Raw genomic sequence first — 24,072 nt, forward strand, 5'->3', positions numbered from 1 at the left:
GTTGTGCCATTGCTGAAGCGCTGCATGAACTAAAGCTTAGGGATCCGATTGTTGAGTAAGGGGAGAGTGGAGGCTGTGAATTTCTGTCATACTTTCTCTTTCTCTTTCTCTCTCTCTCTCACTCTCTCTTTCTCTCTCTCTCTAAATTGCATGCTGAAAGCTTTTCCGGTTGAGTTTGCACATGATGATTTGTGTCCTGATCTGGAGGCTCGTGGTGTGATCTATTTCGGTTTGGAGAATCATTATGATGCGCTAATGATCACAGCCGCTTCGGATTCTGAGTTTGTTGGCAGTCCAAGAAGTGCGTTCTTCTTTATCCTGCAGTGAGTTGTTGGATGTTGTCTCTCGCACTGTGGATGAGCTTGTAGGAGCCAACTCCGCCTCAGGCTCAAGATACATGAGCGATTCTTGGCCACCCAGAACATATCGGCCTCGCAGGCCTTTGCCTTTCCTCTAGGATCTCCATCAGGGTATATTAATCACAAACTCAGATGCTTCTGAGTTCACCACTATCTCTAACACTTGTCTCTGAGATGTAGGTGGTTGAAGGTACACGTGTTGCTCAGATTCTAACCAGAGATTGGTTTGTTACAATCTATCTGAAGGATGAGTATAGTATTCAAATTGTCCAGAGGCACAGGCATTTCCTCAGGTTGGATTTTACCAGTTTTGTTTTTTCTGAATTGGCCCTGACTCTCCTGTCATTCATAAAATGTATGGAAGGCGCTCTGGTTTCGTTGAGACTCCAGGGCATGTAGGTTTTAAACTACTTTGATCATTTAGATTTGGTTCTGATTTACAGGGGCTTGAGTTGAGTCTAAACCTTCAGAAAGGTGTGTGCCTTCAAGTGTTCTTATTGAATCGAGGAACAGAGATTGACTTTTGGTACCGATTCACTGCCTGTGGGTTGACTCTCTGGTTTTCTGCTTTATCAAGGCCTGAGGCAGCTAAGACATTTCCGCACTGTACCCTCATTGGATTTATCTTTTGGAAGGTTTAACGCGTTCTCCATTTGTACGGTGGCCGAGAAAGCTCAACGCGCTGCAACTGAAGAAAACGCATGCAAATAAAAGAAAACGCATGCAAATAAAAAAACGCATGCAAATAGAAAAAACACCCGCAAATTAAGAAAACGTCTTCATCAGTTTCACAACACACGTGAGCTCCAAATACTCACAACACAACCAAATACAGAAACGCGCTGCAAATAACACAGACCACAACGGAAATGTTCCCAGGGGAACCAAATAAGTGACGAACCCGGCTGGGACGTGCTGGTGCTTACAGCTTAGAATTATACTTTATGTGTTTATTTCTTTGTTTTGCAAAACATACAGAGATTACATTTTTATGACATACAACTTGTATACAAAATACAAAATGTATTAAGAAATGTATTAACAATATGTTCAATGTCATCAGAATACAAATGAGAAAAGAACAATGAGCAGAAAACTAAAATAAATAAATAACATAGAGAAGAAGAAATATATTTATCTTTCATCAGTTACACTGTACAAATTTTTTCATGTTATGTTTAAATTTTCATAAAGAAAAGTTTCATAAGAAATGTTAAGTAATGTAGGGTCCAAAGTTTTAAAGTTGAGACACAGATATATACACGCATATTTTAAAAGCTTTTTTTGTAAAGTAAAAATAAAAATAAAAATGTATTTGCAACCGTTATGTTAACAGCGTTATATTTCTGTGGTAAGAACAGCTCTTCAGCTGATGGACGCCATGCTGCGTTGTCATGGGAACATCCCAGGTGAAAATAATGAGGATATTACGTTGTCTTTTGTTGCTCCTTCATCAAGTGCGTTCCACGCGGCTACATAACAGCACACTAGTGTCCTGCTCCCTCCAAAGTCCCACTTTAAGGGCTCTGCCGTCTGCCCTTCGAGGGGAGTAGGGGCATAGGGAAGCTCACAAGCAATAAGCACGTCCCAGTTGGGTTCGTCACTTATTTGGTTCCCCTGGAAACATTTCCGTTGTGGTCTGTGTTATTTGCAGCGCGTTTCTGTATTTGGAGCACACGTGTTGTGTTTTCTATTTGCACGCGTTTTTTTCTATTTGCATGTGTTTTTTTTCTATTTGCACCGTACATTTGAGCCAATGGAATCAGCTTTAGAGAAGAGTCTGACACTTAAGACAGTGTTGTTATTGGCTCTGAGAAGAGAATGAGAGAATTACAGGCCTGGCCATGAACCCTTGTATGGATGGTCTGGTCTGGTACAGTCTTGTAATGACCTAGGTTAGAAAATATACCCAAGGTTGCATCAACTTAATTTCGTTCCCAGGTTATTATGTTGCCCTTTTCTTTTCCACCCTTTGAGTCTTGGGAGAATGTAAAAGGTTGCATAGGCTTTGCCCAGTTTGGAGTATTTTAAGTCAATTTTGCTGCTATGTGAAAAAATCCAACAGTTACAGAACGCAACGGTGCGTTTGTCGACCCCAGAGAGTTAAAGGTTTACGTTGACCATACAAACCAATGGGGTAAGTCTGAGCAGCTGATGTTGCATTGGGTGAGAAATGCTATTTGTAAAGCTTATGAGCTTATGGGCGTGTGGGTTATCTTAACCTCTGGACACTTTTATCAGCTTTTATAATCTTGATATTGACCTGTTCCCAGTTTGTTTGTTTGTTTGTTTTTTTGCTTGAGCGGGGTGTCAATCATTCATGTTTGTCAGTGTTTTATGTTTGTGCAGTCACGGTCACGGACTGATAAACCAGCAGTTACCTCGTAGTGTAGTGCTGTGGTTTACTGTTCCCATTGCTTCAGCTCCTGTCTCAGCGTTAAATTAACCCATGAAAGGGAATATCATATGTATTTATTCAGTAAGAATGCATCAAACTTTAAAAAAAAATTACAGTAATATACATATTAGTATAATAGTATAATGGCTGCTGAAAATTCAGCTTTGCCATCACAGGAGTAACTTCACTGCAGTATTTCACAACAGTTTTTTTTTTTTACTGTATTTTTGATCAAATAAATGCAGCTGTGGTGAGCATGAGATAATTCTTTCAAAAACATAAAATCTTACAGACCCCAGACTTTTGAATGATGATGTAATCATATTTTTACTGTTGTGTCATAATTTGTGTTTATTAGGATGCAAAGGAGCAGATGTCTCCTCTAGCTGCAACTCTGGAGAAGCTCCAGCTGGAGAAACAGGACATTGCAAAGCGCAGGATGCAGAAACAGGAAGAAGGGCAAGAAAAGGTGTCGGTTAATTTGTTTTTGCATTTGTGTTTTAGGTTTTATGTGACTTATAATTTATGTTTACTGTGAAATTATTCACCACAATGTATTACATGAAATGTTGTGGATTTTTACTTTAATGCAAGACAAAGTCATTGCTTATCATCAGAGTTGACTAAAGCTTTATACTTTCTTTTAGATAAATTCAATCAAGGAAAAAGTTAAAAACTTGACCCTCCTTGAAAGAGAGATCACCAAGTACATTGAAGAGGGCAAAGACAGCTACAAAGAGGTAGGACAAAAATCATGTCCAATCTCTTAGCTCTCGTTTCCTAATAAATGCAAGTATTTTTTCCCATTTATGTTCTTTTTTTACTTTTTCTTATTTAGCAAAAAGAAACTGAGCTACAAGAGGTGGACAAACAACTACACGAGGCTGAAAAACAGCGAGAGAAGACCAATAAAGACATGGGCAACATCCGGCAAGATATTGACACTCAGAAGGTCAAGCAAAGCTTCATGTGTTTTTGCTTTTGTTAGAACGGTGTCGTGTTAGCGGCCCCTAAGTTAATAACTAATGATCTTTGCAATGGAAGTGAATGGATCAAAAATAACTTTATTCTAGAGCTGCTGTAAAGCCAAAACAATCTCTGTTACTTTAATTTCCTATTATCACTGTAAAGCTGCTTTGAAACAGTCCATATTGTTAAAAGTGCTATATAAATGAAGCAGGGACGGACTGGGGCTAAAAAACAGCCCTGGACTTTCTCCCAAATAGGCCCATCATCCAGCCATTCGCCCCTAGCCACTAGGATGTCCTGATACTATGCCACAATACTGTAACCTATATCAGACAAGGTATTCACAGCAAGTAATATCTCAAAAACAATGATGACAATTGGGGTTTTGTTTATTAATGAAGCCTCAGTCTTCAAATAAAAACAAAAAAATGTACAATGCCATTATATCTGCATTGAAAATAAAATACAAATAATGAAATGTCACTGGCTACAGAAACCCTAATTACACAAACTTGTAATTATAAAACATTTAGTTACTATATACCAGGGGTCTCCAACCTTTTTGTGTGTGAGGGCTACCTCAAGGGATAAAATAATCTAGAAGGGCTATACTCAAAAATATTTATTATACATATAACATGGTGGTGTTTTTTTACCTTACCTTTACCTTTACCTTTACTTTTAACTTTAACTTTTTTATTTTTCACCATCATATGCGAAATAATAAAATATCTTGATATTCTGGTTCAACAATTGGTGAAAAATTTGTAAAATATATATATATATATATATATATATATATATATATATATATATATATATTATTCTCTAAAAACCTATTGTAGCATAAACATTTAGTATAAATATTTAATGCAAAATAAATAAATAAACTGCCATAAATTCTAAACAAAAACATTACTGCATTACATTTAATAGCCTACATTTATAGGCCTACATGACTATTAATATAACAGCATTTTTAATATGAATACAGGCACATTTCTGCCCAAAAAGTTTGTTTTACTAAGTTACAGTTAATTCATAAGTTGTGGAGTGAAATGTCTTCTAACTGGTTTGTTCTTGGAACAATGTTTCACCTGTTTTTTTGCGTCAAGATGTTGAGAATATCAGCGCTGTTTAATCTGGCTTTTAACTAGCTTAAATCACAGCCATCTGTGGGTTTATAATAGAGATAGAGAATTCTGCGCTGAATTGAAATGCTTCTCAGTGGATCGCGCAACTCTGTGTAATAATGTCCGCGTGATCGAGATCAGTCCGCACAGCTGCTTCGGCCGCGATCGCAGTTTTTTTGGGCCGAGCTGATAATGCTCATAGACAGTATAAGAAATGGACAGAGCCATCTCATTGGAACTCAGTTGAGACAGTTGAAGCCCATTTTTAGCGATTTCTGAGCACTTCCGTTCCTGACGCGCAGACTCAAACCGACTCAAACTAAGCTTGATGACGTGAGCAACCTGTCTGACAGACGTTAATCTTCTAGTAGCTGTGCGTGAAAATTGCCAACGTTAATCTTGCAGAGACGGGGAACTTGAGCAAAGAGTTCTTTGGCGTGAGTGAGCAGGAGTAAGTACTGCGTTGCTTTTATGGACTCATTATCTATGGGCTTCTCCCTTGACGGGACCTCCCCCCGATTGCCTGCGAGCTTCTCCTCCTGTCTGTACGGTAATTTCTGTACAGCGCGACAGAGAGGCGAGTGGTTATGACGCAATCGTTAGCCTATTTTTACTAAATCTGTTTCTACGGGGCCATAATGTAACATAGAAGGTAATGGAGCCCTTTATACATTGTCGTGTTTCTTTAGAAATAAATAATGGACAAATGGAGTCTTTAAACGCCTCAGATGTAAAGTTATTCGCTGTCAAAGTGACGCCAAAATGAATGGGAGTCAATGGAAATGCTAACGCAAGTGAAGTTCTGCTACAACATGGCGGCACCCGGCCGGCTTCAACTTCCGGTCGATGGATTACCCCCTTGATAATGCTCCGCGCTGGCATCCAACTTAAAGGTGCATTGCTGCCACCTACAGTACTGGAGTGTGAAACAGATTAGTGGGGGGAAAAAACAGGTTATGACTGCGTGTGTGGCGGGTGGTGGGCCGGCCCGCCGGCCGTCATGGAGTACCGGCCGTTCTGTGATACTCCAGATCACCCAGATGGCCAGTCCGCCCCTGAAATGAAGGTGACTTGACTTGACTTGACTTTGTCGTTGCATAGGCCTATATATACAGTTGAAATTAAATTATTCAACCCCCATTGCAAATCAGGTTTATTGGCAAAATGTACGGACTTTCAGCTGTTTGCAATGAACAAATCAAACTTTGAATGACTTCTGCAGTCTCAAAATTATTCAACACCTTAATGGCAAGCATCTTTATTACTTAGTAGAACATCCTTATGCTGTTATGACCTGCTGCAAACGAGTTGTTTAACCAGACACCAGCTTCTGGCAGCGTTTCTGAGGAATCTTAGCCCATTCCTCATGAGGAATATTACCCAGTAATATTCAGTAATTCTGAATATTAGAATATTTTTTTGTAATATTCTTGGGTTTGTGTACTGCAACCGTCTTCTTCAAATCACACCAGATATTGTCTATGGGTTCAAGTCAGGTGACTGTGAAGCCACTGTTGAATCTTCCAGGACTTCTTCTGCAACCAAGCCTTGGTGGAATTTGAGGTATGCTTGGGATCATTTTCCTGTTGGAAGGTCCAATGACGCCCAAGCTTCATCTTCCTCACTAGGATTTCCTGATACTTTAATAAATCCATCTTTCCTCCCACACGTTCCTTTCAGCATATGCTTCATTCTTCTTCCTCCAGACATACCTCTGATCCATAGTGCCGAAAAGTTCCAGTTTTGTTTCATCGCTCCACAGTTGTGCTTTTGGTGCTTCTTGTGCTTTTGGGTTAGTAGTGGTGTACCACATGAGTTTAGTACGGGCCCTACTGTGCAAGCTGAAACCTCAGTGCCAGTTGCCACCAAGTCTTGCTACAGATCTTTTGCAGCACTTTTTTCACTTAAGGGTTTTTCTTAAACTTGCCTTCTCAGAAATCTGGTTGCAGTCGTTGATTGCTTCCTTTTTCTGCCCTGTCTAGGTAGTGTAATCACTGTTACTTTAACTTTGAACTTGCAAACTATGCTTCCAACGGTGTCTCTAGGAACATTTAGTGCCTTTGCTATTTTTTTGTATCCTGTTCCTTGTTTTTGAAGGCGATGATATTTTCTCTAACTTTTTGTACCATTCTTTTGACTTAGCACATATTTCTAACATGCAATCAAACGTGACACTCAACAAACCTAGCCAGTTCAGATATTTCATGTGTTCTAGCTCAAGCACACCTCGTGCAACTAATGAAGCCCTTGATTAATTGCATCAGGTGTGCTTGGGACAACACCTTTTTTGCAGATTTGTGTTGTTGTGAGGGATTCTATTCAGGGGGTTGAATAAATTTGAGACTGCAGAAGTCATTAAAAGTTGCATTTATGTAATCACAGATGGACTTGATGATGGTGAGATCAGATCTCCGTGTGGAGCACCGGCTGTTGTCAGACTCCTTGTGCATATAAAAATCTCACTGGATTATTAATGGCAAAAGGAATGTTTAGAAATGTAAATGGATATTTCCTACTGACACACTACAGCAAAAGATATAAATAACTGGCTTAAATTAATTTTTGGGGGGTGAAAATACTAAAGTGCCTAAGACTTTTGCACAGTACTGTATATATTAGTGCGTTCAATCGATAAAAACCCCCAAATAAATCGCACATTTTTCTGAAATTAATTGGTATTAATCGTACCTACAGTACCTGACATTACCATACAGTATAGCTATTAATTGTAACATTTATAAAGCTTTAAAAAATATAACATCTTTTTATTTAACTGACCTTAAAACAATCTTTACATAAACCCATTAAAATAAATGTCACATTTACATGTGTCCTTCAATATACAGGATAAGGGCTCGATTTTTTTTCTATTGGCCCAGTCAGACCGTCAGTCAAAAATGCACAAAAAAGTTTTTGTTTCCATTGCTTTTGACCCATATAACCTTGTAAACAGTGCTTTAAGATTTTCAAGTAGGTCTAACAGAAATGTATTAAAGTTATCAAACACTTCAGTTTTCACTGCATAAAGTATCAATTAAATATAGATTCATCCTTATTAAAGCTACACATGTTGTTCAGTCAAGAGCAGTGAGTGATTTTCTCTTTTTCTTTTGTTCTTTGATTATCCTTAATGACAGACTGCAGCAGGTTTATTAGGCTGCTCTCACTTTAAGACCTGCCACACATGGAGCGGATCTGATGCACATTTTCTCACTCTTATCATATGTAGGTCACATATGTATGTTACATATGTATCACATCTCAACTCTTTACCTTCATTTGGATGTTTTTCAATGCATTTTGTTGAGTGGTGATTTTAAAATTGCAACATTATCGCTGATTAACGTACTCGGTTACTAACGTAACCTCGGTTCTCTCTAGAGAGGGAACGAGTACTGCGTAATATCTTACGCTACGGGGAAAACCTCTTTTCCACGAGATATTGAAGCCAAAAAATTATCCTTAATTTTGTATTAATGTAAAACGCTGTGCAGCAGCATGCAGACATAGGCAAGGCGGCTTGCGCACCTATTGGCTGCCCTGCGGCAACAGCAGCAGCCTATCAAGAGAGGCGCTACGTGACACCACATCCAATGGGGGAAATTCGCGCCCATTTCGTCACGTCCCGCCAGAAAGGGCGTGGTCTCGCCCTATAAATATAGCTTGATTAGGCTGGTACACTGGTTTTCATCGCCGAAGCGAACCAGAGCTGTGTATGCACGGCAAGATACGCAGTACTCGTTCCCTCTCTAGAGAGAACCGAGGTTACGTTAGTAACCGAGTACGTTCTCTTATGAGGTACTTTCGTACTGCGTAATATCTTACGCTATGGGGAACACTATGCAAAACGCCGTGCGTACTGGGATCCAACACCAAAGTCCCAAGGGCAGTAGCTCATATAGTGCATAATCACCATAGACTCACAGAGAGTCGGAGAAGAGAGGCTGCAAGCATCATTCCCCATGAAATAGCATCCCACAGGAGCTAGTTATGTTACAGTGTTCCGTGCAGACAGGGTGAACATATTCAGCCTGAACTGGGCAATAGAAAGGGTTATTCAACACCCCTCTATCGCTCGGTGAGCGATGCACAGGCAAAACTCAGTATCTGGGCCGACACAGCGGGGCAGATTGGAATGAATTCTATATCGACAGGAGCTTGGCTTGTAAAGCGGGAACCTCCAGGTTATAAAACCTTATAAATGTAGACGGCGAGGCCCAGCCCGCGGCCGTACAGATATCTTGCAAGGTAATCCCACTATACCATGCCCACGATGAGGCCACGCCTCTTGTGGAGTGCGCTCTGACACCTAAAGGACACTGCAGGCCCTTAGAAGTGTAAGCCAGTGCTATGGCGTCGACTATCCATCTGGATAAGCTCTGTTTTGATGCAGCCAGACCCTTGGAGCGTCCGCCAAACAAAACGAAGAGCTGCTCGGTCTGTCTGAAGACAGACGAGCGGGACACATAAGCTCTCAGTGCCCTGACAGGGCAAAGGAGACTCGCATCCACCTCCTCAGCATGAACCGGGAGGGCGCACAGGGAAATGACCTGGGCCCTGAACGGTGTGTTGAGGGATTTGGGTACGTACCCGTGCCTTGGTTTGAGTATGACTTTTGAGTCATTAGGCCCAAACTCCATACATGACGTGGTTACTGAAAGCGCTTGTAAGTCCCCTTTGCGCTTCACTGAAGCGAGAGCCAAAAGAAACACCGTTTTGAAAGACAGATGCTTCATGTCTGACAAATGGATTGGCTCGAACGGGGCACCTTTCATGGCTTCCAGAACCGTAGAAAGGTCCCACTCCGGGACTGAAGGAGGTCTAGGAGGGTTCAGCCTTCGAGCTCTCTTGAGGAATCGCACGACCAGGTCGTTTTTCCCCAGTGACTGGCCAGACACAGGTTTTGCAAACGCTGTTATGGCCACCACGTACACTTTGAGCGTGGATGGGGTCCTGCCCTTATCCAGCAGCTCTTGAAGGAAGAAAAGTACTTCGGTGACCCCGCAGTCTATGGGTGAAAAGCCCTGAGCTTGAGACCAGGTAGAGAACACAGACCATTTCGCGGAGTAAAGCCGTCTGCCCTTGGCCTGAGAGAGGAGGTCTTTCCTCAACGGTATTGGCCACGGGGCAGTGCTGGTCAGCCGCATCAGGACTGGGAACCAAGCCTGGTTCGGCCAGAGCGGAGCCACAAGCAGCACTGGGCATCTGCTTTCCCTGATTCTTGGTTTGAGTATGACTTTTGAGTCATTAGGCCCAAACTCCATACATGACGCGGTTACTGAAAGCGCTTGTAAGTCCCCTTTGCGCTTCACTGAAGCGAGAGACAAAAGAAACACCGTTTTGAAAGACAGATGCTTCATGTCTGACAAATGGATTGGCTCGAACGGGGCACCTTTCATGGCTTCCAGAACCGTAGAAAGGTCCCACTCCGGGACTGAAGGAGGTCTAGGAGGGTTCAGCCTCCGAGCTCCCTTGAGGAATCGCACGACCAGGTCGTTTTTCCCCAGTGACTGGCCAGACACAGGTTTTGCAAACGCTGTTATGGCCACCACGTACACTTTGAGCGTGGATGGGGTCCTGCCCTTATCCAGCAGCTCTTGAAGGAAGAAAAGTACTTCCGTGACCCCGCAGTCTACGGGTGAAAAGCCCTGAGCTTGACACCAGGTAGAGAGCACAGACCATTTCGCGGAGTAAAGCCGTCTGCCCTTGGCCTGAGAGAGGAGGTCTTTCCTCAACGGTATTGGCCACGGGGCAGTGCTGGTCAGCCGCATCAGGACTGGGAACCAAGCCTGGTTCGGCCAGAGCGGAGCCACAAGCAGCACTGGGCATCTGCTTTCCCTGATTCGTTCCAGCACTTGAGGCAGGAGCGAGACGGGAGGAAAAGCATAGAGGGGACAGCGGGGACAGACGTGGGCCAGCGCGTCCTCGCTCTTGGAGAAATATTTCGGGCAGTGAGCGTTCTCGTGGGACGCGAACAGGTCCACCTGCGCTTTGCCGAATGTCTCCCACAGCAGTTGGATCGTCTGCGGGTGCAGCGACCATTCCCCTGCTGGGACATTGTTTCTGGACAGTCTGTTTGGTCCCAGATTCAGGTGACCAGGCACATGCGCCGCTCTCAGTGAAAGCAGGTTGTGCTGAGCCCAGACCAGGAGGCGTTCCGTTAGCCTGCAAAGGTTTCGGGACTTGATGCCGCCCTGGTGATTTATGTATGCCACCACTGACATGTTGTCTGAACGGACCAAGACGTGGTGACCCTTTATCTGGGGACAGAAGCGCCGTAGCGCATTGTCGACTGCCATCATTTCCAGACAGTTTATATGTAGGAGTTTTTCCCGTTCTGACCACTGGCCAAAGAACGGTCTGCCCTCGAGCAGCGCTCCCCATCCCGAGGTGGAGGCGTCCGTGGACACCACCTTCACACTCGAGGGAGTCCCCAGACTCACACCTGACTGATACCAGTCGGTTACTTTCCATGGTTCCAGAGCTGAAACGCATTCCAGATCGACCCGGAGGCGAAACCGGCCAGTGGTCCATGCCCGGGGAGGAACTCACGCTTTTAGCCACAGCTGCAGTGGGCGCATGCGAAGCAGACCCAGCTGGAGCACTGAAGCTGCTGAGGCCATGAGGCCCAGCATTTTCTGAAGCGTTAGAGCCGCGGCGGAAGGATTTCACGGCGCGCTGAATGTCCAACTCGCGCTCTGGCGACAGGCGCGCTGTCATGGATAGCAAGTCCAGCACTGTTCCCAGAAAAGAGATTTTCTGGCTGGGAGACAGCAAACTTTTCGCCCAATTGACTGAGCCCCAAATTCTCGAGATGCCCGAGTAATGTGGTCCTGTGTTCTATGAGCTCTGATCGTGATCGAGCTAGAATCAGCCAATCGTCCAAGTAGTTCAAAATTCGCATGCCCTGGAGTCTCAGGGGTGCGAGAGCCGCGTCCATGCACTTCGTAAATGTACGGGGTGCCAAGGACAGGCCGAACGGCAGGACTTTGTATTGGTATGCCTGGCCCTAGAAGGCGAATCTCAAGAATCGCCTGTGACGCGACGCTATTTGTATTTGAAAATATGCGTCTTTCAGATCTATTGACATAAACCAGTCGTCCTGGCGAACTTGCGCAAGGATTTTCCTGGTTGTAATCATTCTGAACTGGCGCTTCGCGAGCGCTCTGTTCAGCTGTCGCAGATCTAGAATGGGTCTGAGACCCCCGTCTTTTTTCGGTACCAGAAAATACCTGCTGTAAAGACCCCCTTTGCTCTGAGCCTGAGATAAAGGTTCTATAGCCCCTTTGCTCAGTAGTTTCGCTATCTCGGCTCGAAGTAGATGAGATACTTCGTCTTTTACCGTCGTTTCGACTCGCGCCGCGCAACAGCGGGGGCGACGAGCGAACTGTAGCGAATAGCCTCTTATTATAGTCTTCAGCACCCATTCTGATACCCCGGGAAACTTTGCCCACGCATCTGCATGAATAGCTAGAGGTAGAATGAAATCTGGGCTCTGGCCGCGACATAAACGGCGGCCGGAGAGCTCCGGTGTGCTGGGAAATAAACACTGTGTTTACAGTGTGCGAGGCGGGGGGTGCGCTGATCACAGCAGGCAGCCCGGCCACGCTCAGCTTCTCTCTCTGACATGTTGTGGAGAGAATGCGAGCGGGACAAGCCCCGTAGGGTTCGGCATGCCTGTGAGGGAATCTGGGCGCGGGGTAGCGGGCACACTTACTGCACTTATAACACTGTCGGCTCGCGCCGACTGAGAATGTGTTGGTTTCGTTTTTACAGAAACCGTGGGACATGCTTTGCGTAGTGTTTGTGGGCACTGTGTTGTGGGCACGTACACTACATTTATGCACAATCGACATGAGTCGATTTTATTTGTGCTAGCCCTGCATTGTGGCGGGCTGTGTCTGTGTGTGGGAATGGGCACTGAGACGTGGGCATTCTTACAACACTCATAACACCATCGGATATGGCCGGGACACCAGAAAATACACTCTTTATTGGATTTATCTGGGTAGCCGTAAAAACGGCTTTTGTGTGCAGGCAAGCAGGTTGTGGAACATGCTTGTTTACTGCGAAGTACGCTGGAACAGTCGCATTGTCTGGAACTGAGCGAGCGAGAAGTTTCGGTGAAAATCTGGCCGCGACGGGATTTGAACACCGACACTTTCCTAGAGTGGCTAGGAAGGCTTTGAGACCTCGGGCTTGATTTCGATTCTCGGCCGGGGCCCGCGCTTAGGGGGGCGGCGTCCAGCAGAGCGAGAGCGCGGTCTTTGGTCTCGGGCCTGGCGGCGCTGAGAAGCGGCGGCGGCTGGTGGTGCAGGCTGCGGCTGAGAGCCCCGGGCAGACGGCTATTTAGAGCGGCCTGCTGCGGAACTAGAGTGCTTCGGCAGGAAGTGCTTCATAGCCTGTGAAGTTTTCTGCACCTCGGCGAGTTTTCTGCACATCTGTCCGTGAAGTCTTTGACGGCAGATCCGAAAAGGCCCTCTATGGAAATGGGCGCGTCGAGGAACACAGAGCGCTCAGCATCCGTCATCTCAGACAGCGTTAGCCACAAATGTCTCTCAGCCACGGTGAGAGAGGCCATGTTGCGCCCAACGGCTTGTGCGGCGGCTTTTGCAGCGCGTAGAGCGAGGTCCATAGCGCTTCTTAGGTCCGCCACGCAGATAGCTCCCGGTCCTTCCTCGTCCATTTTACGGAGAAGGTCGGCTTGGAATATCTGCAGTATCGCCATAGAATGTAGCGCTGACACAGCTTGCCCAGCGGCGGTGTAAGCGCGGCCGTGCATGGCTGACGTCACTCGGCAGGCTTTAGAGGGTAGCGCCGTCAAAGCACGCCGTCCAACGGAGGGCGGACAAAGATGGGACGCTACCGCTGCTTCCACTGGAGGAAGAGAGAGGTATCCTTTATCTTTCACACCGTCCACAGAGGAGAATGCTGCAGAGACAGAGGTATGCATTCTGGCCGAGAAGGGGGCGTTCCACGACTTCGTGACTTCTTCGTGAAGCTCAGGAAGAAAAGGCGCGGGTCTTGACTGAGATGGGGCGGAGTCCTTCTGAAGGAAGCAACCATCAAGCTGGTAATGCGCAGGCTGAGCGGGCGCCTCCCAGTCGAGGCCGAGGTTGTCGACGGCTTGAGAGAGCAGACGCATCAGCTCAGCTTCAATGCCGGCTCGTTTCCCAGGCGGCTGGCGGGTAGCGGGGGGGAGGTCTACAGAGCTCGCCCAGTCCTCGCTGTCTGATGACACTCAATGGCAGAAGCGGTGGCAGACGGCGGCCGCTGTCCATCTGTGAGTGATTCGAGCGATGCCGGCGAAGCTGGCGGGCGAACCGGCGAGCTTTGGCGGGCAGGATAATTAAGGATAATTTTTTGGCTTCAATATCTCGTGGAAAAGAGGTTTTCCCCGTAGCGTAAGATATTACGCAGTACAAGAGTACTCTCGTAAGAGAACCACCTGCGCACACTTGTCTGAAAGCATGTGTTGTCGCAATGTGCTTACTTGTCTGTTTTTCCTAAAAAAGAAAGCATGTTTTTCTTTTTTCCATTTTTAATGAGGATATATGATTGTGTGATTTTTAACAGGTTCAAGAACGCTGGCTACAAGATAACTTGACCTTACGGAAGCGTGTGGAGGAGCTGAAAGATGTGTCTAGAAAACGTGAGGCTTTGCTTAAGGAGATGGGAAACATGCAAGTCGTGCAGTTGCGCAAGTATGAGATCACTTATACCTCTTATATACAGCTACCAAGTGCCAGTTAGGAAGTCCTGACAATGTTCGACACTTTCTATATGCTGAGTATGTTCTTTGGTTACCATAACTCTAAATGAATCTCTCTCACTAACTCTTAGATTTTGCTCCTAACCACTTTAATGTCAACTAGTTTGTTTTAATGTTTACAAAGGGTGAGAGTTCAAATGAGTGTGTATCTTAAAGAGTGTATCTTCTGTTGTCAAGTGAGCGGCGAGAAGTGGAGCGAAAGTTGGATGACCTGAAAAAGAACCGCAGTGTGGCTGTCGGTCGACAGAAAGGCTACGAGGACGAGATCCTTCGTTTTCGTAAAGAGCTCAATGAAGATCATTATAGCCGGGCTGAGGATCTCTACAGAGACAGAATGATTGTCATGAGAACAACAGAGTTGGCCAATAAGGACCTGGACATCTACTATAAAGCCCTAGACCAGTAAGTAGGTTTTGTTATCAGGGGTTTTCTAAAGGGTAATTTCAGGTAGCGGTTTGTCAGTGTGTAGGTGTGGTTTTGATGTGGTTCGGCATACAGCAATAAGCAACAATCAGCAACAGGCCACGTGTGAGATTACCTAGACTGAAGGAAGTCTGACTCAACTTTTAGCACTAATGGCGCAGTTGAATCATCACTAAATGGTGGGCTTAATATCACAGGGACTCCCCAAAAAGATGTTTAAACGCTTACTATGTTATAACCATAGCAATGGTTATCTTGCCATGTTTAGGTGTTGATAGTATAAGTAAAGTTATTTAGTAATATATACAAAATATATGTATATACAATATACACATTTTTGTATATTTATTCAGAAACTACTAAGAAAGCAATTTTTCATACAAGAGCAAAAAATAATCACTGCAATACCCAGTAAAGTTAGAGTAAGCTACAACATGGGTAAAAATGCAGAGAAATAATAAAAAAGAAAGCATCATTTTATTTGCAGGAAATGCCTTAGATTGTTATTGTACTTTAAAGGGCTCATAACATGAGAAATCAAACTTTTGACACATAAGAGTTCTTTTTACCATTACAATACCCTAGAAGTTGTTAAAACATCCTCCTAATTAAAACAAAAGCATTTAACCGAGCTACAAAAGCAGTTTGTTAGGATATTACAGGGGTCTGTGATGTCACATGGGCAAATACACTTGCATATGATATTTTTCCACACAATTGTGGGACTAGTACTACCACTAAACTCAGGTCCTTGTGGAACTATACTGGTTCAGATAATATTTGAATGTTGATTCTCTCCTGCATGAACACACTGGATAAGTGGTTCGAGACACAAACACTGACAACTCTTACTAGATATTTGTACAATTTACATTCATTGGCCTCGTCCAAATTTGAGCTCATTTTCATTGGTCTCTGTTCTGCACAAATTTACAATTTCAGCAATAATTAAGCATTATTATTATTATTAAAAATGGTGGCCAAAATGATGTTGCTGGTGTCTGTTGAGGAATATACAGAGGAAGTCACAAATCATTATCTTTGGTTTAGATCGTATCGTCCTGTGTCTTCAAAGAAGTTACATCAGCAGGCCTGTGGTTGTCTGAATTGTTCTGCCGTCATCTGCCTATCTACAGTGCAGAGGCGTTATCCAGACTTTGTAACCGTTAATCTTCAATTTATTATTCTTATTCTTTAAGATATTAAGTTTAAATTGTCAATGACTTTTCTTTACTTTATAATAGATCACAGTTGACAGTAAAGTCATTTCACTCCAAAAATGGAATAATCAGTACTTGAGACACAGTAGCTATAGTGGTACTCATTACTGCTCAATTGTGATAAATCAATAAATCAACAGCATTTATTGCATAATCTCTGTTTTAGACTGTATTCAGTTTCCACCAGAAATAGCAGTTTTTAGGCCTAATGGACCACTTGCACTGAACTTCGTGACGCACTTCCGTTTGGAAACAATACATATCACTTATTTCCGGTTATGTTTACTTTCAATGTACTGTGGTCAATAAGTTGAACAAACGACAACTAAAAAAAGTGTCTATAATAATATTTTATATTTTGGACTTTTTTATTGACAGAAGAAGGGATGATCTGATGTTTACTGTGTGCAGAATTTTCAAAACTCATCGGAACATTAAGTTTAATCCAATCCAAGCCAATCTGAGAAAGCTGCGGCTGTTAAAAATACGCCATTATTTCACCACAGGGTGTCAGTGTTCGTCTAAACTAGTGACCGCGACGCTGAAATTTGTGAGAACAGATGAATAACATCAGTACGAACCACGAACATTTATTTATTTGGATTAAATATTGTAATCATTAAGTGTCATTTTTCAATGTCAATCGTTTTACTATTTACATGTTCATGCCCAAATTGCTTAATTAATATTCAAAGAAGTTGACTGTCATTCTCCTCTACACTGCGTGCGGTTCTGATTTTTCTGATCGTAGGCACCTCGCGAGTATTCATTCATTCAACTATTTTAAAAAGACAGGAATAAAGCACCAATGCACACAAGAAATACTTTTTATTAGTCAAATTCATTAAAAAATGTGAACTCATCAGGTATAGAATATAAGTAGGCTAAGAGAAAAATACTGTTAATGAGAAGACAGGACTGCTGCAGGTTAGTGAATAAATATATATTTATTGTTCAGAATGTAACAGTTGGAAAGAAAATATATTTATAGGAACATTTCAGCAGGCTCAAGATAATTAATACAGAGATCATTATTCATTGTTTTAATCAATTGGCATCCATAAAACGTTGTGATAATCTGCATTCTCATGTATGGAAGTGCGATGAACACTCTAACCGGAAACTCCCGATATGTAATAAGTAGAACGCGGAAGTAGTTGTGCAAGTAGTGCATTGTGCAACTCTCTTAAAACCACGACAGATTGTTTCAGGGTTTGTCATATTCCTTCTAGCAAACACCGACCGGATATGGCTTATCATTAAATAAAAAAATAAAAATCTTCAGTAAATATTGCATAAAATAAGAGATTTGTTTACCCCCATTTTGTTTGTCGACTACTTTTAATATTATATATGCACAACCAAACAAGATAAATGTGTAACACTTTACAATAAGGTTTAATTTGTTAACATTAGTTAATCTATTACCTAACATGAACAATACATTCGTTACTATATTTGTAAATATAAAATACAGCTGTGCATTGTTTGTGTTACCTCACAGTGCATTAACTAATGTTAACAAATACAATTTTTTATTTTAATAATGTTGGTAAATGTTGAAATTAACATTAACACTAGTCAGCACTAGTCTGTATGGAAGATTAAGCAGACACTTAATATGTATTGATCTGCAAGTAAGAAAACTTTTATTGTATTACCAAAGCTTGTAATACATTGATACAACTGATAATTGCTGATTAATCAATAACAAAATATACCATGTAGTAGTAATGTGTCATGATACTGGAATTTGGTACAATACCTTAAAACATATTCAATACCATTTTTGATACCACAGGGAAAACCATCTACCATATACCACCACACAGATCATTTGTTCTCATCATTTTTGGATAATTGGGGTATTTTGTGTAATAGCTTACACACGCTTTATTTGAATCGTTGAACTGCATTTATTTTAAAAAAGACAAGTAAACAGTCAGTAATAAAATAAGAATAAATAAACAAATTGCAAATGATAGGACAAATAAATACAATAGAATAAATAGACAAATGAAATAAACATGGATTTAAGTTTTTCAGGTGGATCTAACAGTAGTATTCCGGAATGAAATACTAAAAAGTATCTAAAAGTAATTTAGGCAAGGGGGGGCGTGGTTTTGCGAAGTCTGTAGCGGGAGAGAAAGGAGGGAGCCGCGCGGTGAGTAAGTAGGTCAAGTGCAGATGATGAACACCTGTGTCTGATTGCAGTAATTGGCGTGGAGAGACCGCATATAAGCTGGCGGGAGAGAGAGAATCAGCTCACAATTCACTTAGATGAACACTTTCCGCTGTACCAGCTCTCAGTTCACGACGCACAAACACTCTTCCCGCTGTACCAGCTCTCAGTTCACGTGTTGTGTAGTCGCGAGTCTCTCCCGCTCTCTCGTTCCCGCCGGCTTATATGCGGTCTCTCCACGCCAGTTACTGCAATCAGACACAGGTGTTCATCATCTGCACTTGACCTACTTACTCACCGCGCAGCTCCCTCCTTTCTCTCCCGCTACAGACTTCGCAAAACCACGGCCCCTCGCCACAGTAATCATGTGTAAAATAACACTGGATAGTTTCCATTGTAAAAATTAAAAACAGATTGTTACATACAATCAAAGTTATAAAAGTTATTCAGTTAAGAGCAGTGAGTGGTTTTCTCTTTGTCTTCTGTTCTTTGATTAACATGACAGCAGCCCTATAAACCTTTTTTTAGGTTTGTTAGGCTGCTGACACTTTAAGAGCGTATGCACGGATCCAATATACTGGTACACAACATTGTTCTCTTACGAGAGGTTCTCTCGTATTGCGTAAGCTAGCTTACGCTACGGGGAAAGATTCATCTTTTCTGAAATATTGAAGCCAAAAAATTATCCTTAATTTTGTATCCATTGTCAACGCAGTGCAGCAGCTGCAGACCTTGAGCGGGCTAGCTAGCGAGCTCATTGGTCGCTCTGCAGCAACTGCTGCAGCCTATAGACGAACTGAATGAACTCGTGTCCAATGAGAGGCGCTCGCGCCTTCATCCCGTCATAGCCCGCCAAACTGGGCGTGGCTAGAGAGTATATTAGCGAGGTTCGCAGGCTGCATCCCTGATTTTCATCTCCGGCCGTCTTCGCCACCTTCAGCCATCCGGCAAGCTACGCCATCCGGTGACGTATCCTTTTTAGAGCTAGCTAGTTCCTCAGTGAACTTCACAAAAGAGCACGAGCGTCTTTGTAAAGATGCCTCGCACCACCTGCGGCTCATGCCGCGCCCCTCTCAGCGCCGGAGACCGCCACCTCATCTGCGCTCTCTGCCTGGGACTGGAACACGCAGAGCTCGCTCTCGCTGACGGCGGATACGACCTCTGCGAGGAGCTTCCGATGTCGACCCTGCGGGCTCGACTCGAAGTGTTCAAAGCCGAAGCCGTCGCGCTGCTCCCAAAGGCCGCCGGAACCGGTGCTGGAAGCGACTGTCTCGCCGGAGCCTCTCCCTCGAGTCTCGCTCGAGAAAGACGAGAAAGAATGGTCTCTGCACGCTCTAACAGTCCAGATGTTATGGCGCCTATTCGGCAGAGCAGAGATAGACCTCTTTGCGTCAGAGGAGAACTCTCACTGCCCAGTATTTTTCTCGAAAAGCGAGGACGCGCTGGCCCAGGACTGGCCCAACCGCCCGCTTTACGCCTTCCCTCCCGTCTCGCTATTGCCACAGGTAATGCAGAGGATCAGGGAAACGCGCTGCTCGGTGCTCCTCATAGCCCCGCGCTGGGAGAATCAGACATGGTTTCCGGAGCTTACGCAGCTGTCACTGACAGCCCCGTGGCCCATTCCAGTGAGAACAGATCTCCTCTCTCAAGCTCGCGGCACAATCTGGCATCCCCACCCAGAGCGCTGGGCGCTGCACGCGTGGGTGATCAACGACTACCCGACGCTTTGCCAGAGGGAGTTATGAACACTATCATACACGCTAGACTCCTTCCACGAGAACACTCTACTCCAAATGGTCTGTTTTTAAAATGGTGCACCGACAGAGATCTCGACCCACGGACATGTGGGGTTTCGCTAGCTAGCCCGCTCAAGGTCTGCAGCTGCTGCACTGCGTTGACAATGGATACAAAATTAAGGATAATTTTTTGGCTTCAATATTTCAGAAAAGATGAATCTTTCCCCATAGCGTAAGCTAGCTTACGCAATACTCGTTCCCTCATCTAGAGAGAACCGAGGTTACATTAGGTAACCGATTAGTTTTCAACCAGATTCTTTCGTACCAATGGTCTTTGGAAAACTCATGTTGGTCGACCACTGGTACGAAAAACCAAACCTAACTGCTGTAAGTCTCTATAACTACCAAGTACTGTCTCTTCAGTAGATTGATTGGAAACTTGCCAAGGCTGAGAATTGGGTTTATGCATGTGACGTCACTTATATTCTCTATAGCTGATCAAATGGAGACTTTACACAGACAGCTGTCCATAGTATTCTGCTTTCTTGGCCGTGGATTGGGTGTAGGCTGGTAAAGCAGTTTTCTTCTAATGAAATATTGAGCCACACATCAAACCAGCTGACCCGTTCTTCTCTTCTCACCATGATACCATCATTGCTGACTGTGCAGAAGAGTTAGAGGAAGTGTGGCAATCTGATATGACACAGCATGTTGAGATGCAAGATTTCACCTAATATCAATTCTAATAAATGGGTAAGAAAAAACCTAATGGTCAAAATGACAGTATTTTCTCAGATTTTGTGAAATCCAGAGCGGTTTATTCAAAAATCTGGTGAGGAATATAATAATAAATGCATCTCTAGATTCAGTTATTCATTCATTCAAACAGTGAAGCAATGATTGAAGAAGTTTTGTTTTGTGGCAAGCCTTTTTAGCTGCTGGTATTGGTGAGCTACTTCACTGTTAAATGCCACTTAATGCTTTGGAATAAAGGAGAATGTTGTAGAAGGGCTTTGCTCCTCACAAAAATTAACAGTTGTTATAGTTGTGTGTGTGTACATTACATTACATTACTGCCCAGCCAGAAAAAAGTTGGTGTTTGGATTTAAATAGGAAAATAAAGAGCCTTTGACTTGATCATTAATCATTATTGCAGTGATCATTATGTTTCTAACATATATCTAGTTATATGTTTAGGAACCGTTCTTCTAACCCTAATTTGATGGAGTGTGTAGCTTTTCATTTCGAATTCACGATCTGTGTATAGGGAGCGGCAGCACATTTTACAAGATATTTGTCAATGACACTCAGGATCTCCGCCATCGTCCTGTCAATCATCTCTCCTTACTCTCGTCATGTGATCAGTGAAATCTGCAGCTTGTGCTGTATGGAGCAGAGAAAACGCTTTCAGTTTATAATTGTAGCATCTGTTGTCCAACTGAAATAAATGTTTTTTATTTAAATAAAAAAGCAAAACGACAGTGGGGGAGGTGCCTTGGTGGCCAAGTAATGTAATCGGTGTACGGCCGAACACTGTGTAACACTGAATAACACAGAATACTGCAGCAAGCCTAGCATGCACAATAACCAATATCGTCAGATACCAATTTGTTTTTTTTAAATCTCTAATATTATTTAATAATATTGGTAATTGATTCAAAACGGATAAATCATGCATCCCTAGTATATATGAATATTCATTAAGCTATTTATTTTTATTACAGAACAATAATGAAGTTTCACAGCATGAAGATGGAGGAGATTAATAAAATCATCAGAGATTTATGGCGGAGCACATACAGGGGACAAGGTCTGCCTTTACACACAAATGTTTGTCTGCACTTATAGCTTTGTTTTCATGAATCTTGATAAGCTGTCAAATCTTTGTTTGATTGTTTTGAGACGTATTATATACAGTCAAACGAAAATGTATTCAGACACCTTCAACATTTCTCACATTATCACACATTTATATAGTAAAATGGTAATAAAATATGACTACAACTCAAGTTGATTTTTTACTGGTGCTGGCCATCCTTCTGTTAGACTCTCACAAATGAATTAGGTTGAATTTTAAGTAAATAATACCAATTTAGGTCAACTAATTAAGCAATGCTTCATTTTGTTCAGTCTGTGGTGTAAAAAGGCCTCATTAGCAATAAAAAAAAAAAACACTTAAGCAAAATATGGTCATATCAAAGTGTCTGAATAATTTTTGGTCCCAAATTTTTATAAATTGTATTGGTAGTCCACTGTATGAAGAGTTTTGGGGTATAATATGTTACAGTTTGCTTTATTTTGCTCTCCTCACTTACATAAATGAACTACATAAATGAACTAAAGTGTCCTGCACCCACTAGTAAAAAAAATTATATCTGGTGTCTGAATAATTTTTGTTTTGACTGTGTAGTGACCTGTTACCATAAGTGTGTCTCCTGATCTCCCACAGACATTGAGTACGTAGAGATTCGCTCTGATGTGGATGAGAATGCCTCTGCCGGCCTGAAAAGAAGGACTTACAACTATAGAGTGGTAATGGTCAAAGGAGACACAGCTTTGGACATGCGGGGACGTTGCAGTGCTGGACAAAAGGTCAAAAAGCAGCTGTTTATCTTGTGTTTCTCTATAACTCCAGTGAAAAAAATTCAATCTCTCTTAGAATCTCCCAAGGTTCCCATTTAAATGTTTACTGCATGTTTGTCTGTAGGTTCTGGCCTCCCTCATAATACGGTTGGCTCTGGCTGAGACGTTCTGTCTGAACTGTGGGATTCTGGCGCTGGATGAGCCCACCACCAATTTAGACAGAGAGAATATAGAGTCCTTGGCACACGCACTGGTGGAGTGAGTCTTTATTAAAACAAAACCATAAATACAGCCTGTCTTTAAACAGAGAACACAATTTATTTACAGCAAGAGCAACATGGCAAAACAAAACTTCTATTTGCCATTTTACACTTTGACCAACTAAAAGATGTGCCATTGGTTTCTTTGCAGGATAATCAAGAGTCGTTCTCGCCAACGCAACTTCCAGCTGCTTGTTATCACTCACGACGAGGATTTTGTCGAGCTCCTGGGACGATCCAACTATGTGGAGCATTTCTACAGGATCAGGAAGAACCAGGACCAGTGCTCGGAAATCACAAAGTGCAGTATCAACACACTCAACTCCTACCTGCACTGATGCCTCAGATCAGATGAGCGAAGAAAGACTGTTAGTCTATATTCAGAGGTGACATAGAATCAAAGTTCAATTCATTAGACAGTTGATTAGCATGATCTAAACATAAGGCATATCAGTCTCCATGTACCAAATCTGGGCCAAATCTAAGCACCTAGCGGTGAAATATCCACATAACCATACATGCTTTAATTGTCGAGTTAAAATGAATGCAACCATTTACATAAGAATGGTTTTGCGTAAAAATTTACACACAAATTTGTTCTGTTTCATGCAAGGGACAATGTGATTCAACTTTACTTATATTAGTTTGTACATTTAGTTGCCGCCTTCTGAAATATTAAAAAGATATTTTCTTGTTCTAATTTCTGAATCATGATCTAATTATTTGTGACCTCACGTCATGATCTGTAATAGTGGCATCAACAATATTTGGATTAGGACTGTCGATTGATTAAAAAAAAAAAAAAAAAAAAAAAAAGAAGTAAGTCTTCTGTAATTAATCCCGAGTAATTGCGCCATCATCAATATATTTTCACATTAAATCAATGTGATAAATAAATGTGGAAACAACATAACTGTAGACTGTATGTAAAATATGTTTCGATGTTTGTTTAATGGAATCTTTTTAGTAATTAAGATTAGTATCACTGATACCAATACTGGCATTTATATTGCACTTTACTATATACTGCTGTACAC

The 24,072-nt window shown here is 42.7% G+C and overlaps 1 protein-coding gene across 1 annotated transcript in view; it reads left to right on the forward strand.

Moving 5' to 3' along the window:
• Positions 1-23,391, forward strand: part of rad50 (RAD50 homolog, double strand break repair protein) — a 140,412-nt gene extending 117,021 nt beyond the window's left edge. The window contains exons 18-26 of the mRNA XM_056239157.1: positions 3,116-3,226; positions 3,405-3,497; positions 3,596-3,709; positions 14,436-14,563; positions 14,809-15,033; positions 21,917-22,002; positions 22,642-22,784; positions 22,900-23,033; positions 23,187-23,391. Of these exons, the coding sequence (XP_056095132.1) occupies positions 3,116-3,226; positions 3,405-3,497; positions 3,596-3,709; positions 14,436-14,563; positions 14,809-15,033; positions 21,917-22,002; positions 22,642-22,784; positions 22,900-23,033; positions 23,187-23,373 (1,221 nt within the window). The 3' untranslated portion in view covers positions 23,374-23,391. The remainder of the gene's footprint in view (positions 1-3,115; positions 3,227-3,404; positions 3,498-3,595; positions 3,710-14,435; positions 14,564-14,808; positions 15,034-21,916; positions 22,003-22,641; positions 22,785-22,899; positions 23,034-23,186) is intronic.
• The last annotated feature ends 681 nt before the right edge of the window (positions 23,392-24,072 follow it).

This window comes from Rhinichthys klamathensis, unplaced genomic scaffold, assembly GCF_029890125.1.
Source record: "Rhinichthys klamathensis goyatoka isolate OS25496 unplaced genomic scaffold, OSU_Roscu_1.1 h1tg000554l_1, whole genome shotgun sequence".
NCBI lineage: Eukaryota > Metazoa > Chordata > Actinopteri > Cypriniformes > Leuciscidae > Rhinichthys > Rhinichthys klamathensis.